Source organism: Betta splendens, chromosome 2 (assembly GCF_900634795.4).
Source record: "Betta splendens chromosome 2, fBetSpl5.4, whole genome shotgun sequence".
NCBI lineage: Eukaryota > Metazoa > Chordata > Actinopteri > Anabantiformes > Osphronemidae > Betta > Betta splendens.
The window spans coordinates 838,063-857,363 of NC_040882.2; the positions used below are offsets into that span (position 1 = coordinate 838,063).

Consider the following 19,301-nt stretch of genomic DNA (forward strand, 5'->3'; position numbering starts at 1 on the left):
ATTTCATTTATAACCAAGGCACTAGTTAAATGTTATCCATGCTAGAGCTATGACTACATGGAAGACAATTCGAGACCTATATATAATTAGCTTCTGCTTATTTATTTCTACAGTGGCATCCTCAAGTTTGTCAAAGTCTTCAGTCTTTTTCTAAATCTGAAACCTTAATTTGCAGATTTTGATGACCCAGCAGTCATCAAGCCAGCTTTATGTCTAAATGCAACATACTATACTGCAAATATGTGATCATTGTTAGCATGTTAGTACAAAACATTAGCGTTTAGTTCAAAGTACTGATATTAAATACAGCTGTGTTTTTCTTCAAAGTTTACAAAATCAGCTGCTTGGTGTTAGTTGCAAGTTTGACACAGGACAGCAGCCTAAATGATTCTCAAACATTAAGCTTTATAATGACCATATACTGTAATCCTTACGATTCCAGAAAGAAAAAGATTTGGGCATAAATAGAAATAGAAACCGAGAGACAGACGTAGAGAAAGTTTCAAAGATTTCACTGGTCTGAGCTGTAACAAGGTTGACAGGGAGGGACAAGGACGCTGTTTGTTCTTTAATCCGCTGTCTCTTACAGAGTTACCTTGGCCGCCGTGGGAAAAAGTTTCGGCCATCACCGACTGTGATCCAAGTTCCCACATCAGAATGGAGCCAACATTTTGTGTGTATATGATCATATAACAATAACAGACTGAAGTTGATGCCTAAGTGTCTTGTTTTGTAATAATAGACTAATAAGTGAAGAAATGCTTTTCATTTCAAATGAAAATATAGACAGATTATTGTTTCTTATGAATTTATTAAACCCCACAGAGATAAAAAAAGAACAAGATCAAGTTTTGTGTTTAAGGTTGTAAATTATTATGTAGTGAAGTAATAGAAAAACAGTTTGACAAACAGTCAGAATAAGTTGTTTTAGTTATACAACTAGTGGTCGATTGTATAAGGAGCTATATGGTATTATACCACCAATTCAAAACTCACATGAATGACATGAATATCAGACCATTTGACAAATTACAAGCAAAAACAAAATAAAAATCCTGTAAAATCACCTTAGAAGTTATAAAAATATAGCATCTGTTATGACATGTCACCAGTACAAAAAAAAACAGAAGTAGAAAGTGCTCTTGATTACAATTGGTATTGAATTAACTATTATTGTGCGGGTCTAGCTCATGAATCTCTTTCGCCCTCTAGTGGTAGTGAATTGATATTGAAAGAGCACCTGCGGACATGTCTACAGACTGGACCACATTCATTTTACATGTGCTCTGGGTGGTTCTGCAGACAGGTGATGAACTCTTTCACCGCTTTGCCCTCGAAGCAGATCTGGTAAACAGCTGCAAACAAAGGAAATCTGCACAAAAAATAGATATGTTCAAATTAAAGTTTAGATAAGCTTGTGTTGACTGTCATCTACCATATGGCACTCTTGATTTTATGACATAAAAGAATGTGCATTTACTGGGAATTTTATAAATTAGGTTCTGTGACAATCTAATATCACACATGCATGAGAAGCTAAGGAGTGAGATGTGCTGTACAAAATTAATATGCTGAAAGAAAAAAAACAGACACAATCTCTAAAATTGGGGGGGGGGGGGGGGGGGGGGGGGGGGGGGGGGGGGGTTAGAGCTGATCATACACCTGAAAAGGGCATGGCTGGATTAATTCACCTTATCAGCATATTTCCCACTGGTCAGTGTGGACAGATGAGGCTGCTGCTGTGATTGGGTGTTTCTGTTAGGATTAGACTTTGACCTCTGTGCCTCCCAGCAACAGTGAAGTGACTCGGATAATCACACAGTAATTTAGCTGATTGCAGAGCTTAAGGTGCACACAATGCCCAAAGTGTGTTGTAACTATATCCGTTGTGGTGTGATTTCATATTGAAGAACAGTAAAAATTCATGTTTCTTGACAACTACACCCACTGTGCCAGACACAGTGACCAATGTTTGCCATCCAAAATCCTTTGGCAAGATTGAAGAGTGTAATTTGGAACAGCTTCTATGTAAAACAGACTTACTTGTTGATCATATTCTTCTTTTCCAGGATCTTGTAGACCTCAGATGAAGTCTGAGGGCCCTGAAGCTTCTGGCCATTGAGCATTTCTGCCTCCAACTCAACAATGGACTGAAACAGCAAATTTTCATCTCATCATACAATTCCTTTATGAAAGGCTTCTCCAGTGTTGGATTTTTCTTGAAAAACTGACAATAAATCCCAACTCACTCACCTTGGATGTTGTGACAAAGGCTTCTGCAACTTTGCGGTTTCGCCCTCCATAGCAGGTGGTGATGAGATCAGCGACGCCGCAGCTTTCTAGGAATGTGGTAGAACTCACTGGGCCTTTGCAGAACAACTTGGCAAAGGCGACCATTTCCATGAGACCCAGCCTGATCACCGCAGCTTTGGTGTTGTCACCAAAACCAAGACCATCGCAAAACCCAGCACCTACTGCAACAATATTCTATGTACAGACAAAATTTTGCTTTTGAGAAAATTCTAACTGTAAAACCTTTCAATTGAAAAATAATGATTAACTACCTTGAGCGCTCCACACAGCTCCACTGTATCGCTCTCATGTACGATGGTGATACGGAAGTTGGGTGTCTGGAGAAGCTCTTTGAAGATATGGCCATTTCCCTCATTTTTTGCCCCTGTGGTCATTGCAGGTTGTTAGATCAAAACAAAAGGATGCATAACGGTACTTTACCGGCCGACTAGCTAACCAGCAGGACCCACCTATAGTGGTTTCACAGAACTTCTCATCTGCCACCTCGCTTGCAATGTTGGCCCCCATTAGGACACTGACATCGATCTCTAGCTTTTCTCTAATTATGTCCGAGATGAGCTTCAGTCCCTCTGGTCCCTCATCGACACCCTGCAAGACCACAAAGAACTAGTGAGTACTGTGCTATATGTAGGAATTATATTAAATGAGTCACTGAACGACTTTCTCCATATTGCTCAACTGGAACATCTCATGACTATGAAACCGCAGAAAAATAAGAAGCTAGGTCAGGTGACATTTCCCCATAAAGGGGAACAAAGACAAAATCTCACTTTAATGAGCGATATCCCGATGGTTCCCTCAATGATGTGAGGCTTCATCTGATCACAGAGTTTGCTGATGAACTGGTGGGGGATCACAAACACGAGGATCTTTGCTCCCTTCACTGCGTCTGTGATTTCTGGAATGGCAATCTAGATGAGCAGGAGTAAATAAAGACAGCATAGAGATAGATTAGACATGCTAGACCACATAGCTTTAATATTTATTAGTAGTTATACATTTATATGATATGGGTATTAAACAATATATAGATACCATTTAACCCAAAAGAATAGATTAGTTTAATGTGAACTGTGTCACTCTGGTGCCCTGCATTCACAGGCACTACTTGGTTTATTAAGTAGTAAAATCTTAGGTTATTTGCAATTTTAAAGAACCCAACGTAAAACTAAATGTTTAACAAAGGTATATGTGGAAAATTGACGTCTTAATTACTCCGTGGATTGAATCAATGTTACTGTCGCTTTAAGAAATGTTTCAAAATATTGTGCAACTACTTGCTGACACAAACTGCTGCTTTCTGTGGTTAAACCTGTTGATAGCTATAACCTATAGATGGCACAAGAAAATTACATTACTCCCACATTACAAAAGGTGGCAGCATATGGGCCAAAGGTGTGTTATGTTATCAGTATGTCTCCCTATTAATATCCTGGCACAGATATGTAAAAGTGCTGACACTTGATGTGATGTGTAATCATCTTATACAGACGTACCACGTTCTTAGGCAGCTTGTGACCTGGAAGATATTTGACATTTTCATGCTCCGTATTAATGATCTCCGTCAGTTTCCTCCCGTTTATCATCTCTTCGTACACCCACATGTTGACAATGGGGTCAAAGCGGTTGGATGCTTTCACATTGTGTCCGATGATTTTGGCGATGGAGGAACCCCTGGAGAAACAAGTGAACGCTTAAAGGACCGGTTTACACACGGACACACACACAGCGGGTCCACACCCTAAGAAGCGGACATTCGGCATGTACCAACACAGAACGACGGGAAATGAGTAACAGATCAACGCGGAGTGCCCATTTTAATAATGGTAATAGCTGTTAATGCACCGAGGTAAATGTTCCATGAAGCGTTCAAGCGCTGTTCCGAGACGAGACAAGACCGAGCCTGTCTAACAACCGTGTTGCCGCTTGTTGTCTTCTTCAGGCTGCGGTTTAGAAAAATGAGGCGGTGGACATTTTTTCCAACAGATGTACGATTTGTGTCAGATATTGGATTTATAAAAAAAACTGCACACGCTGTCTAGATCTGCAAACATCAGCTCCTCGTTTCCATAATGCAGCTAAAGCTTACAGAGGTTCTAGTCCTACGCGCTGAGGAGAAACATTAATCATAGTCACCAGTTGCCGGATCCAACGATGCAGACTTTCTTTCCGGGCATTTTGACGCGCTGTGCTCTGCAGACCTGTGGGTCTGGTTCCTGCGCCTACGTCCGCACTCTTTCTCCTCTTTCTAGTGTTCATGGCGGCTGGCAAGCATCATAACGGGGCATTACCGCCACCACCTGGGGTGGAGTGTGGACCCGGACTCGAACTACAAACCCCTGTGCATCCTCCTATTGAGCTACATGATTTCAGAAACATAAAAATGGAAAATATTCTATAAGATCTCTGCTACCATAGTTCCATCCGTATAGTGTGTTACAGTATAGTATGACATGGTCCGCCTTCTCCTCTATGCCACAGAAATGACGTGTTCCTGTGATGTGCTTCCTGAATCAGATTCAGCCTAGTGTGTCCAAATCCAAGGCATGACATACAGTTACTCACGTCTCCTGCTTCTTGCTGTGACCTCACCTCTTGGGCAAATGATTTGCATTGTATAAAGGGCCTTTCCTGCTCCCATTGTTTCGGCAATGTTTACCTCAACTTTTGCTTAATCATACTTTTGATTTCAATTCACTGTGCTATGTATCTTTGGTTAGTTCATCTGCACCTTCATTACCATCTACATGCACTGGAATTCATAAAGATTTATTGTATTCTGAATAATTTGTGTTGCATTTTTATTAGAATGGCTACTGTCTGAATGACTGTGGCATAAACTGGCTATAGAAAAACCTTAGCCTAAACAAATGACTGTTCACTGTAGTAGAAACTATAGCAGACATTTCCCCTCTGTATACTAAAAAAATCATAAGTAAATAATTTTTCTATGCTTTACTTGAACCTCTGGAATTATAACAGCCACCCCAACTTTATTCTTTAAAAAAAACAATTGTATTCTGAGTACTGTTGCTGCATTTTTGTTGGAATTTATTGTACGAAAAAAGAAAAGGATAATGTGAATATACTAAATGAGTTCCATATCATAAGAGAGATGGACTATAGAGTAAGAGGGTATGACTTGGTGTTTACAGATCGGTCATAGTGAGAGTAGCAGTAGAGAGTAGTAGTAATATCGTAATGAAGTATCATCGGGATATCACTATCACTACTAGTAAATGTGGATGTAGGTTCTGGGTCATGAGTGTGGTTGGATAGGTGGCAAAACAAGTGATAGAAAAGGTGGCGATTGAAGGAAGTCTACAAATATCGAAAGGAGAAGGAGTGGGCACAGAGTGTAAAGGTTGGATGTTGTATAATGTTAAGGAGAAGGCGGGGGAGGGTGGGGTTTTTATTGATTGATTATTTTATTAGGTAGATTAAGGACCGGCCATATGTGTCTGAACCGCACACCGCATTTGATGAGTTGGCGGTGTTACAGACGACTGTTAACCGGCAGGATGTGAGGGCAGATGGAGAACGATAGGTGGCGGTAATGCGCTTTAAAGGACGTCAAGCGCCGTAAAACTCCACAGAAGAAGATCAAGAACTCTGCGTTTGAGCGAGTCACGTGACACGGCAGTAAATATCAGGAGAACTAGCAGACATAGGGTATGTATCTTAGCTATTTTCTGACTTAGCCCACTAAACCATGTCTTAGCGTCTTTTATTTAGACTAAAGTCCAAGGTGTGGGGTGAGTTTTGTTAAGCAATGAGCCGACAGCTTCATTCTGTATTTTAAGAGAGTCTCGTCTACTTGGGTTAAATCAAACCTTTGATGAGTTAGCTTCTCTTAGCTTAGCATCACAGGATAGCATCACGCTACCAAGCTGAGTTAGTGCGTAACGCTCACGGTGACTATGCAAGGGGAAACTGCGGCTCTACGAATCACGGAGAACGAAGGCAAGCTGGATGCGTTTCCCCAGAGCAAGACTCAAAGCTCGGGGAGAGCAAGTGCCAAAGGCTGGCAGTACAGGTGGGTGGATTCTTCTTCTGCTCCATGTCTGAGAGTGAGAGAGTGTGAGTCATCAACAGTTATGTTGTCAGCTATGCTGTTGCTGGAAAAGATTTTTAAGTTTTCGTTGTCACTTTTCCGGTATTGGCTTATTTCCTGTGCGGGTTATGACGCCTTTTATCAGTGTAATGTCAGTCTTTTGTGTCACTCATTATTGCTCTGATTAGAACATAGCTGCACCTTGTACATATATGGGTGTGATACAGCAAAGATATTTTAAATGTTTTGCTGGCATGTGTTATGGCAGTGACCACATGGAGAATATTGATGGCTACTTGATGAAATATACCAACCTTGTGACAGGGTGGCAGTATAGGTGAGTTTCCTATGGTGTCAACACAACACGTATGATTGCTATCAGTCAATTATTGTAACAGCAGTGATTCATTTGGCACACAAACATTGTCAGTGTTTGTGTGTTTTCAGGTTCTTTGTCTTGAACAATGAGGCAGGCTTATTGGAGTACTTTGTCAATGAGCAGTCACGGCCTCAGAAGCCCCGTGGGATGCTCCCCCTGGCAGGGGCCGTCATCTCCCCTAGTGACGAGGACTCGCATACCTTCACTGTCAATGCCATCAGTGGGGAACAGTACAAGCTCAGAGGTTGGTAAATGTCCTTGGTGCACAGTCTGACATCTTTGCTCTCTGGCTGTGTTCTTATATCCTGCCTTAATATTGCCTTCAGCTCCATTTTTAACTCCGCACTTACCGTCATTGCTATCGGCCAGGTTCATACAGTATTGATCTAGATGTTTTCCATTAGCTGCACTTGATGAGGCAGACGCTTACTGTAAGTAAGATCATCCTAACGTAACTGAAACAGTGTTTGGCTGTGTCTTTCCTTCTCAGCCACTGATGCCAAGGAGAGACAACACTGGGTGAGCAGACTGCAGATCTGCACACAACATCACACAGAGGCCATGGGGAAGGTAAGCCAGAGAGTGTGTGATGTGCTTATGAACATAATGAAAAAGGCACAAATGCTTTGTTCTGCTTCATTTGTGCAAAATCAGTGTATATATACCACTGATTTTGAAATGTATACATCCACAATTCAAGATTTCCTGTTGGGCCTTAAGTTGCATGTCCATTAACAGTGGGAGTTTGTTCACCAGTGCAGTCCTATCGAATACATAAGACTTTCTTCATGTTATCTGCCCTTCTCAGTGTAATTAAACTAGACAGTAGTGAGGAATTTGCTGCTTGGCACTGTATTATAAAAAACTCACATTGAACAATCAAAGCTTGCGGAGCTCTGAACACTGGTGTCAGTATAAAAACTATATCAGGCTGTACTTGTGCAGCTCACATTGTATTTTTGGTAACGTGAGAATATAAAATCCTGCCTTGTAGCATTGCTTTTAAAGCCAGGGCTTTTCTTGTCATCTCTTTACTACTATTTAGTTTTGTTTTTTTGCAAAGTAAGACTTTCTGTAAAGTGTGCTATTCTATCGTCCGATAACCTATTTAAATCCTGTTTATATTGTGCAGGGTAACCCTCCATCCAAATCTAGGACCTATTCTATGGCATCTCAAAGCAGTGGCAACTCTCCAATGTCTGTGCACCGGCCCAACCAAAACTCTGCCTCTTTGTTTGGCTGGTCGCAGGTCAACAAAGGTTCCTCAATCTATTCCAGCAAGAGATCTTTACTACCAGACCACCTGATGGAGGCCAGAGAGGTACATCATTCCAGGAAATGAATAAGGAAAGCTTGACTGTTTGCTGTGGATAGCACTACGTACGACAAAACCTGCTTTACAGGTTTTGGCTCCCATCGTCACACTACTTACGCAATAATTGGCACTAATTTCATGTAGCAGGTTGTGGGACTAACACAAGCAAGTCAAACTGCAGTCAGTCTGCCAAGTACTTAGTTTACTGTTTTGCAGATACTTGGAGTACAAGTAAAACAAAGAAAATCAGCATCTAATCCTCTAAGTTGTATCAGGTATCAGGTTGTTACATAACTGAAATAATGCTGACCGTATATATTTATATATATGGTGAAATTATGATATTCAGATTTTACATGTTTAAGTTGTCTTTTTATTAAAGATGATCTTTTTTATATTGTAGAATATAAATTATACAAACTTTGCAGTTAATTTAGGAGACATTTAATAATGAGCCATCATGATGTCATCTGAAAAGTCAGAGGAGGAAATGTAATTATGCTGATGATTTATTTATGATTTATTTAATACTAATGCAGAAACATTGATATTACTCGCAATAGGGGTAGCAGTTTTTTTAAAGCTGAAACCACACTTTTTTTGATTATCTAGACAAACGCCAGGTGTTAATTTAATGAGTATAAGTATAATATTTATGATTAATAATTAATAATATTTTTTCCTTGATAGAACCAAATCAGTCTCTAATGTCATGAATTCTTGTCGCAGTTCAGTTAAGTCTAAAGACCAATCCAAAAAAAACAGATTCCTTTTAACATTTTATTAATCTAACACTACCGGATATATGACTGAAATAATATGAAAATATTCAAATAAGCAAAACAAGAAATCTCCAGTGGTGGAGAGCGTTCGGCCTCTTCAGCTCGGCTATATTTGATTTGGTTTGATTGTAAATTTGGTATAACTAAGCTTTTCTCTCTTCATCAAGCTCAAAGTTCCATCACACCGTAACACAATACACATGTAACGATAACTTTGGCACTTAAATAAGCAGAGAAGTCAGAATGGTTTAACGGCAAAAATAAATGCATACATTATTAAGGCTTTATATGTAGTCCTTTAAAACGCTGTAACAAATAAATGGTATTCCACGATGAATGGTCTTGTTACTGTGTAACACTAAGTAAAAACAATAAAAACATACCCTAATAATAGAAGCAAGCACCATCAGATTATAAATGGCTTAATCTAAATATTACTAATTATGCTACAGTAACATGACTTAAAATGCAACACAATAATGAGGTTACATAATTTGGTGGACATAGCATATATGTATGGTGCACAGATTTAAAGAATAATGTAAGTATCTTTAATTCAGCTTCATAAATTCATACAAAGAAAAACATTTTGAGAAGTTATGAGGTCCCTTTGTTGTCCTTGAGGATTTTCCTGGCAAATCTGTAGATGAAGATTTACACATTGCACAAAAAACACTCTTATCAAATAACAGCATTTTATACACAGAATATAATGGCATCGGTTTCATGACCGTTGAAAGTTGTGGTGCATCTGAACCAAATGAAGGGTTCCTCTTTTTATTAGTTCACTTTCCCGGTTTACAATGCAGATCTCCTGGGCTAGTGGGAGAGTCCATAAATTGAGTCTTGGTAGAGGAATGAGGCAAGTCCTGGTCTGGTTACTGATAAGGCAGAGGAGGGCCCTGGTGAGATTTAGGTTGTGTCAACTAAAAGTGTATCCATGGTCTTTTGATGTGGTCATGTAGGTGTCAATTGGTGCCTGTTGCAATAGAGGACAGTCTCCTGTGGGAATGTAAAAAAGTCCTGTGTTCCATATGTGTGTTGTTTAGGTCATGTTTATGTGTTTAAAAGTCAAAGTCCTGTGGTAGGGAAAGATTCACTGGTTCCTTATCTATGGGGAATAGAAAAGGTGGTTCACACATAGGTTAGGTTACCTCAGTCCAGACGGGGATTGCTACAGTTTAAAGTTCATGGGATTGGTCTCTGCATCAAACAAATGTCAAGTGCTTAATGGTCATAAGGACGCAGGATGTTAACACAAACCCTGCAGTGCATTATGTTCAGTTTCATTCAGTCAAACCCAAAATTATTCATACCCCTGGCAAATTCTGAGGTTAAGTTACTTCCATTCAAGCAGCAACGTTTGTTTTGTTTTTGTTGACTGGAAATGACACTGGCTTCTCCTATAAGATAATACAATAATGGGGATGATAATAATATAATAGATAATAAGGAAAAAAATATTACTCAATTTTTTTTAATTTACATTTAAACAAATAGTGTAATTTTCCAAGTTATTCATCACTTGTCAATAATTAATAGTAAAGCATTTATTGGCTGTTACAATAATGAAAGGCGACCATTGGAATTTTTGCCCATTCATTTTAGCGACAGGCTCCAACCCTTTCAGTTTGGATGAGGTTAGATAGAAATCGATTAGATAATAGATAGAAAGATGTACATTGTCCTATGTTATTTGGGATGTGTTATTTCTGGTCAAAAAACAACTTGCTAGTTGAATAAAGGTATCTTAGTAACAAAAATTCGCCAGGAATAGGAATAATTTTAGGCTTTGCTGTATATGCAAGATGTGGCTAAGCACCATGTTCTCTTATATAAATTAATGAGCTTGTCCACAAGAGGGCGCTGGTATCCTTAACCTTAGCAGACTAAAGCATGTTAGCTTTGCTGTGGAGCATTTTTCACAACTGTCTGCATGGATTTACAATAAAATCACTAGTGTCACATTGAGCTGCTGATAGTAGTTTGGTCATGTGATTCTGAGATGTATTATAGAAATACATAAATTTGATGTTTGTAATTGATTTGTTGGTTTTGCTGTAGAAAATATACATGTTTTTAGTGTTATCATTGTATATTATTATTATTATTATTATTATTATTATTATTATTATTATGTACTAAATTGTATGTGCACAAATTAAGTTAAGCTTGCATGTCTTTTTCTAAGCATAAATAATACAGTAACGCTGTTAATAACTGTCCATATATTTTCCTGCCAGATGATGAGCCAAGCCCAGGGCCATCATAGAGACCTGATCCAGAGTGTTGAAGGCTTGTCTGCGGTCCCTGGTCTCTCCCCATTAGACCCTGATCTGCTTATGCTAAAAGCTACTTCCATGGCCACCATGAACTGCCTCCACGAGTGCCTGCACATCCTCCACCTGCAGCAGGTGGCCAGGCAGAGAAGCTCCCTGGGAGGTCAGTTGACTAAATGTGGTGTACATTGTATGTAGCCTTTCTGCCTATGGTGTTTGATTCAATTTTTAAATCTGTCACTCCTGCACGTGGAGGTGTGCAACCAGACGAGACAAGTAGTTCATGTTGGCTGAACAGTGGAATTATTTTGCATTATTGATAGGGGAACTATGCCTAATCTTACCACCTGTCTTGGCAGTAATTTGATCTCAAATTGTTCAACTTTCCATTAGCAACACTACATATACAGGCTTCACCTAAAATATAGGTGAAGGTGTTGTACAGTCTTACCTAGAACCCTCAGCATCATGGTTGACTCACTGATATGGCCTCCCTGTCTATTCAGGATGATTTACCATGTGAAAACATCCAGATATCACCCCACGTTTTCACAGCAGATCCTCTTACTTAATGTATATTTCATAAGCTTGGACTTAGCACATCAGCCAATCAGATTAGGTTGTCTGACAACCCACAAGGTGAATTTGAATGAGCTCTGCCCACTTGTAAACTTGCATAAGAAAATGCCAATGCCATACTGAGAAGATGTAGCCAATCAGAGTAGGAGGATGCTTCCTGTTGGTGTGGTCTAAGTATCCTGATACTCTGCTTTTATATGGGTTTGGGTTACCCTCCTGTGGTCTAGGAAACCTGTAGCCATCTGTCCAGTCAGCTGCCAGGTAGTTGAGATAAATGCTAGGACAAAAGTAGAGCGAACAAGTGCACAAGCGTGCAGTGAGTGTCGGGGGGTTCTTGGGAGGGAGGGGGAGGGCTACTACCATGAGTACCTCTGAACCTGCCTCTGTGCATTGCCCTTCCATGGCAGGACCCACTATCGAGTGGCTGGAGCCTAAACTGCCTGACATCCTAAAGAACGGCAGCAGCTCCCTGGGCAGCTTCCCAGCAGGAGACGGTCCACTGGAGGGGAGCCAACTAGATCTCAGCATACCAGAGCCCTGCAACTTCTCTGGGGTAAGACCAACACGCTGACACTTGCATGACTTGAGAAAGTTTACTAGTGGCTTTAAGGGTTTTTATTAGACTCAAGCAGGTTGTGTGAATCAAACTCCCCTCACTTCACTCTATTAGGAACAAGAGGACATAAATGCAGAGGATGAGCTGGAGGACGTCTGCTCGGACAAAGAGGAAGACTTGGGTGCTGTGGAGGAGGAGCGTAGCGTAATCCTACACCTGCTTTCTCAGCTGAAGCTAGGAATGGACCTTACACGGGTAGGTCAATTTCCGCACACTTGCAAGTAGCAAAGCAAGTCCACTCAAATATAACGATCACCAGACTAGTGAGAATGTTTGTGGTAAAACACAGGAAGGTAAATTAACACAGAGGACATCAGACCACAGGGAAAGCAATAGCAGTCTAAGCCAAGGAGAATAAAACATGTTGAACAAAGACAACAAAAGGATGGCCAGGTCTAGGGCTTCTTTCAGTAGTAAACCAATTTCAAATGCATGGAAGAAAACAGAAAACAGAAAAGCTACCATGTTGGAATCTCCTTATACACAGTTCATTGTGGTCTCTAGTATTCTAGAAATTAAAGGGTAAAACCAGTGTTGAGTCAACTCAATCCATATAAAACTAGAGTTCAAAGCATTGCAGCTGTAAAGTCTGCAATGACAGGAAGACAGGAAGTTCATCAGACAGTTGAAAAGAGGCTGTAGTGACTTGCCTCTCATGTCTTCATGGCAATGATGAGGACAGCCACATATTCTCAATTATACAGTACTTGTGATTGGAAAGACATTTTTCATCAGCATATCGAGTAGCTAAGTGTTGCACACATATATGCAAAGCAAACACTGCCCCACACTTTATTTATTATATCTACTATATCTAATACTATGGGTATTAGTGGATCCAAGCAAACAAATGTGGTACAAACATCATAGACGTTCAGTTATTTGACTTGTATAAAGCTGAGTATTCCTGGTTAAAACAAGCAGCACCTTATGGTTTAAGTCGTGTAATGTGTTTTTTTTGCCGACAAGGTTCGTTTTAAATCGGTTTTCTAGGCTGAAGTAAACACTTCTTGCTTTGTAATTGTGAGTCCTGCATACCTACACTTGAGGAGTGGAACCCTGGGTAGACATCCTATCTGGAGTGTCGCTTGGTTCTAGTGTTTGGATATCCCTCTTGGGTTTCTGATTTATCACACCAATCTATCGGCTCAGCTCAAGTGGAGATCTAGTAGACACGGTGACCCCAGGGTCATGTACGTCACACCTTCACCTACCCAGTTATCAGTTTACTGATAAAACACATTTACATGTAGTTTTCAAGCTACAGTGATTCAACTATTTAGCTGAAAATGAAAGATTAAAAAGAAAAAAAAAGACATGTACTTTCTTTCCCTAGGTGGTCCTCCCCACCTTCATCCTGGAGAAGCGCTCTCTGCTGGAGATGTACGCCGACTTTATGTCCCACCCGGACCTCTTTGTAGCTATCACAGACGGCAGCAGCGCAGAGGACCGCATGATCCGCTTTGTGGAGTACTACCTCACCTCCTTCCATGAGGGCCGAAAGGGTGCCATTGCCAAGAAGCCCTACAACCCCATTATTGGTGAGACCTTCCACTGCTCCTGGAAAGTACCCAGACAACCAGAGACCTCCAAGGACTCATCGCAGGGCAGCCTGGACCCAGCTCCTTCCCAGGATCCATACCAAGTGCGCTTTGTGGCCGAACAGGTCTCCCACCACCCCCCTGTGTCAGGCTTTTATGCTGAATGCCAGGAGCGGCGCATGTGTGTGAACACGCACGTGTGGACCAAAAGCAAGTTCATGGGGATGTCTATTGGCGTCTCCATGATAGGTGAAGGTAAGTGCATACTGAAGGTCAGTCCTAGGGGCGAGCTCTATGCAGAGTTATGTGGCTTTGAGGACTGGGCAAATATAACCTTGTTATGTTGAACATACACTGAGTAAAAGTGTAACGCAAATGGTTTCTAAACGTTCTTTTAGGCTGTCTACATCTGGTGGAGCACGATGAAGAGTACATCTTCACGCTGCCCTGTGCATATGCTCGCTCCATCCTCACTGTTCCATGGGTGGAGCTGGGTGGAAAAGTCAACATCACTTGCGCCAAATCTGGCTACTCAGCAGTCATCACTTTCCAGACTAAACCTTTTTATGGTGGCAAACTCCACCGGTAAGTTTGTGGTACATAATTATTAATGTTTGTCCAGATATAAAGCCTTCACAAGTCTAGCGTTTGTACTTGTAATATTGTTTTACATTTTCTTCTTTAACTGTAGAGTAAATGCAGAGGTGAAGCACAACCCGACCAACGCGGTGGTGTGTCGCGTGCAAGGCGAGTGGAACGGCGTTTTAGAGTTCAGCTACACCAGCGGAGAGACGAAGGTGGTCGACGTCACCAAGCTGCCAGTTACCAAGAAGCATGTTCGTCCAGTCGAGAAGCAGGGACCGACTGAATCCAGGTCTGAGGAGTGGAGTTCTCGTTACTGGCTTTTCTTTAATAACCTTTCTTTAATAACATTTGCAGTCCCTGAAACTGAGACACACATTCTTAATTCTACACCTTTTTTCATCTAGACGCCTGTGGCAGCACGTTACCGAGTCCTTGCGGCAGAAGGACATCGACAAGGCCACAGAACACAAGAGGCTCCTAGAGGAGAGGCAGCGGACTGAAGAGAGGCACCGTGCTGAGACTGAAACTCCTTGGAGGACCAGATACTTTGACAAAGAGGTAAACTCAACCCAGTCACAGCTACTAATGTCACTGATCATAAATCAATGGCTTAATGATCAGTGACACATCAGTACTAGGTTGGAGCAAATTTATAGTAGGAAACACCAAACCGAATCCTAATGAGGAAGTCGAGAAGATTCCATCATGGCCTTAGTGCCTGGCTGACTTTAGAATAAACTTTGAATCACCTTGAACCCTGGAGCGTCTCTGTATCAGTGTTCTCATCTTGCACCAAGGGTTTTTCGATTTCCAAGAAACTCAAGTGGAGTTCTCCCTTAAATAACAAATCTCTAGGTCATTTTGTTTTTGTTTTACCTCTTTAGCATTCTCACATACTGACTGCAGTTCTCTCTTGTCCTGTAGGGTGAAGGCTGGATTTATCACAAGCCACTTTGGAATAACTCTGCGTTCAAACCCTAGTTTATTGAGTCTGCAGCTGGGATGTAGTAAATTCTGGATTCAGGAATGTCTATATGAGAGTTGATGGTTATGGAATGAGATCATAACCTGCACTGACGTACAGAGGATGCAATATGTGGAAAGGACAGAGCAGCCGTCTGCCAGGAGGAATCCTTCTTCACAAAGCCTCGAGGTACAAATGTTTGTACTTCAGATTTTCCTTTTTTTTTATACATATTCCAATGTCTATGAAAACATATTCTTGTACAGGTAACGATACTCAATATACATGGCCTTAAGACAGTTCTGGGTTCTGCTGATTACTGTTTTTTTTCCCTATTGTTTTTCATTCTTTTCTTTAGTTATCATACAATGGTGAATTGTCTTTTCAGTAGTTGGAATGCTGCCTGCTAAATTTCACGCTGAGTCGGTGTAAAGTTGCTCTAAATTCATTTATGCTAAGAACAGAACGATTCCCAACACTAAAACCGAATCTACTTCCGCTGCCATGGAGTAAGTTTGCATGCACACAATGTTCCGCTGTGTTTGAGTAGATGATTGTTTGAGGCAATAAATTAATAAAAATACTTCACAGTTTTCTTTTTGATTTTTAAAGGAGTCTATTCCAGCCTGTTTTTGGTCGTGTGTAGTGAATCTGCTGTTTTTGGTCGTGTGTAGTGAATCTGCTGCCTCTGCCAACCGCTGACTGGCTGAATCTGTGAAACGAAAGTCTGGTGTCTTCGATAGAGACACAGTGTCAAACACTAAATCCCTGCTCTGAGGTTCTAGAAAGCATTAAGCCTCAAACCACTGGAGCCACCGGTGTTCATTTGGCTGCAAAAAGATGAGATTATAGACTCATCTCAATTTGTAAAATCAATTTCAAAACCCTTTTAAGATAATAAATTGTGTGCATTTAGATTAATATGCAACTGAAGTGAATTCATGCAGTTTACCTTTAAATCTTAATATCATGGTGAAAGTTTGTTAATATTGACCCAAATGTGGAATGGCATGTTAACCAAATTTTACGTAATCCGTTTGAATACCCCACTCTGTCTCTCTCCTTCTCACTTGGTTTTACTGTGAAGGTAAGAGTTTCTGCATGAAGGCAGCGTCTGTACTATTACTCCCGTGTCTGCATTACTTCACCTGATTGTCTAATGTGAAAGCTTTTAACCAAACCTGCTTGTTTTGAATGCGTGTTTAACTCTCGTCTTATGCTTTAACTGCTCTTATTTTCAGAGCAGCGCTTTGTATAGAAATGTTTAAATGAGATTGAAATGTTTAAATTCTTGTTCCATCAGTGTTTTTGGAAACCGATCTAACTCCTATACTGTGATGTACGTTTGTTTTTTCCCACTCTCATTATGGATTCCCTACAGAAACAGGACTCCACTGTTCCTCCGTTTATAAGCTACTCCCTCCAAATCTTTGGTGCCTTATGTAAACTCTGTGTCTTCCACTTAAGGGGCACGTCATTCACTTCAGTTATGTACCTGACTGATGCAATGGTGGATGTATTACAGTACTTCTGTGTGTGTGAATGTGTGTTATGATTCTTTGTTTTTGCTTTTGAAGAATCAGTGCTTGATGATGTTGAGAGGCTGGTTGAGCACTTTTCTCATAGGTTGTGACATTTTCTCTTCTGGATGTCTATCCTATGAAACAGTGTGATATGATATGAAATGCACTGACACTGCTGGAAATCTAATGTACAAACATGGATGTGTGATGATGATGATAATAATCAAATAAATTGTGTACACATTGTTCCCTGTAACAGAATCACTGAAACTTTGACTGAGAGCTAACAATGTTTTGCTAATGTGCTAAACCTTCAAATATTTTTAAATATGACAGAAGATGGGAAAACTAGAAAACGGGTTCTCATAATCCTGATTAACAGCTGCATTATTTTTGCCTCATTTATCATTTCTGCATCGAATACTTAAAGGAATCAGTTTGTAACTAAAACAATCGAGTCAAGATCACTCAAAAGGTTACTTCACAAAAGCAAATGATTAAAATCGTCCAACTTGATACTCTTTATTTGTTACATTGTGCTACAGCTGTAGTTTGGACAACAGATGGCGCCTGAACTCTACCAGGCTCAGGCAGAATATAAATATAGCTTCTGTTCTATTTAACTCTACTCCAGTTAACAACTTAACTGATGAATTGCAGAATTATATCAGACCATTAGAGTTATGAGAGTTAAGCAAAAACATCATAAAACGAGTTATAATGTACAGAACTATAAGATAATTTCAGTCAAATCATGTTCACGTATTTGCATATGCGTATTGTTCATAGAGGTGCATATATTTGTGCTTGTTCTGAAAAAAGGCAAATGTCACATGAGCTGCAGCTGCCATTGCAGGGAGAAAGACACTGCAGGCACCTTGACCTTCAGAGTTACTAGTAAAAGATGTTTTTGGCATATTTAGTTTTTTGTTTTTGGCCTCGGTCCTTCCTGGGCTCTCCACCCATTTCTTTCTAGGTTCCCTTTTTTCACCCCCTCATTGGGAAGAGAAAACAAAAGGGGGGGTGGAGGGGAGTGAAGGAATCCTCAGCGAGGGGGGTGAGGTAAAGGGCAGATCGCCCCCACCCACAAACAGAAATATCACAGCTTGCCGGGGGCTCGTCTTTGTCTCTGATGTTCCGAGGGCCTTTGTGACGGTTAATAGTAAGGGAAAGAGGAGGCAGCGAAGGGTCACCAGGGAACAAGTTCAACCAGGTGCTTTTGACTAAACCATTGTGAGTAAATCCTTCTTTTTTTAAATATTTTCCAAGTTCTGACTCATTTGAGCCCAACCCACAGTGTCGGACCAGAGTCCTGCAGGTAGAAATCTCATTCTGAGTTAATGAGATTGTAATCCATGTATAACAGCACCGTGGCATTTAAAGAAGTCATTAAGTGGTGAAGGGTGAGAACAGACAAACGGCGAGAAATTATCTTGTCTTTTTGTCTCAACGTTCGCTACTAACACGTAGTGGGTGCACAGTTGTATCGTAGGCGGATTTTGTGTAGCACACAATGATTCGGGTTTTGCAATTGGTAAACATCTAAGCATCACTGCTGTTTGACCTTTTAACCTCAAGCTTACAAACGCTCAGCTAAGTAGCACCAGCAGCAGGCGGGATTCGACCCAGTACTGCATCAGCTGAGGGGACTTCATCCTGTCTGCCCTCGATCTGTTGGTTCAGGCCCAAATCCACGGAGACAAAATGCTCGGGTCATCTACTCTGAAAACAGCAGAACCCGCTGATCTCTGTACAGCACTCCCAGTTTTGCTGAGAACACTTTCAACGTCAGCCTCCCAACAAACGCTATCAGCCCATTCACAATGGCTTTCAGTGACAGTGGGCAGAGCGAGTCCGAGCAGATTCAAGCGTGGAAGGACACGTTGTTACCAGGCAGTAGCACAACATGGATATGAGCCTGCTTCCCTGCTGTCCTTTCAGGAGGTTTAGTCTTTGGTGGAGAGATTCTGAAGCAAATTAGGGACATACGGGATATTTTCCATATTTATGTTAACGTCCATCATCTTGAATTTATTCAGGGTTTAAGGCAGCACAACATTCCCTTCCTTGTTTGGGTTGATTGGCAGATGTCCATTGAAATGCAGCTGAAAGAGCTTCCTGTACACACAATGATAGGCACAGAGCCCATGAATGACCCAGGTAAATGTCAGAACACCTTGCAGAATGGCTTTTTTGTTGAAGCAGAAGAGGTTCAAGAGTGGCCCCAAAAGGTCTGAACCATTATTTTACCCCACAAAGAGGAGGTTTTAGGGCTCACCAGACATTTTTTCACGTATCTTTTAGTTTGGCACCCGAGCACACTCCTTTTCTGTCCTGTCTAAATCTGACAGGACAGGATATAAAGTATAAT

The 19,301-nt window shown here is 40.8% G+C and overlaps 2 protein-coding genes across 2 annotated transcripts; one reads left to right on the top strand and one right to left on the bottom strand.

Annotated features, from left to right (window-relative positions):
* Nucleotides 1-791: 791 nt before the first annotated feature.
* LOC114851163 (glycerol-3-phosphate dehydrogenase 1-like protein) lies at nucleotides 792-4,608 on the bottom strand. Its single transcript, XM_029142773.3, has 8 exons — nucleotides 4,450-4,608; nucleotides 3,810-3,987; nucleotides 3,084-3,224; nucleotides 2,763-2,901; nucleotides 2,565-2,677; nucleotides 2,254-2,487; nucleotides 2,044-2,150; nucleotides 792-1,372 (listed from the first exon to the last, which is right to left on the bottom strand). Exons 1-8 carry the CDS (start codon nucleotides 4,488-4,490, stop codon nucleotides 1,276-1,278), a joined length of 1,050 nt encoding a protein of 349 aa, XP_028998606.1. The 5' UTR covers nucleotides 4,491-4,608; the 3' UTR covers nucleotides 792-1,275.
* Nucleotides 4,609-5,924: 1,316 nt separating this feature from the next.
* Nucleotides 5,925-17,176, top strand: LOC114848349 (oxysterol-binding protein-related protein 11-like). Its single transcript, XM_029138776.3, has 13 exons — nucleotides 5,925-6,349; nucleotides 6,636-6,704; nucleotides 6,815-6,990; nucleotides 7,237-7,316; nucleotides 7,879-8,067; nucleotides 11,087-11,285; nucleotides 12,109-12,254; nucleotides 12,372-12,512; nucleotides 13,654-14,113; nucleotides 14,257-14,443; nucleotides 14,550-14,732; nucleotides 14,848-15,001; nucleotides 15,368-17,176. Exons 1-13 carry the CDS (start codon nucleotides 6,234-6,236, stop codon nucleotides 15,422-15,424), a joined length of 2,157 nt encoding a protein of 718 aa, XP_028994609.1. The 5' UTR covers nucleotides 5,925-6,233; the 3' UTR covers nucleotides 15,425-17,176.
* The last annotated feature ends 2,125 nt before the right edge of the window (nucleotides 17,177-19,301 follow it).

What these genes read in the sequence shown, in the direction of transcription:
- LOC114851163 (XM_029142773.3), bottom strand. Translation starts at nt 4,490, where the DNA reads ATGCCCGGAAAGAAAGTCTGCATCGTTGGATCCGGCAACTG. An exon ending in GTTCTGTGAAACCACTATAG is followed by an intron (nt 2,678 to 2,762) that starts GTGGGTCCTGCT and finishes CAATGACCACAG; the next exon opens with GGGCAAAAAATGAGGGAAAT. An exon ending in CCTTTGTCACAACATCCAAG is followed by an intron (nt 2,151 to 2,253) that starts GTGAGTGAGTTG and finishes TTGCTGTTTCAG; the next exon opens with TCCATTGTTGAGTTGGAGGC.
- LOC114848349 (XM_029138776.3), top strand. Translation starts at nt 6,234, where the DNA reads ATGCAAGGGGAAACTGCGGCTCTACGAATCACGGAGAACGAAGGCAAG. An exon ending in GGAACAGTACAAGCTCAGAG is followed by an intron (nt 6,991 to 7,236) that starts GTTGGTAAATGT and finishes TTTCCTTCTCAG; the next exon opens with CCACTGATGCCAAGGAGAGA. An exon ending in TAGGAATGGACCTTACACGG is followed by an intron (nt 12,513 to 13,653) that starts GTAGGTCAATTT and finishes TTCTTTCCCTAG; the next exon opens with GTGGTCCTCCCCACCTTCAT.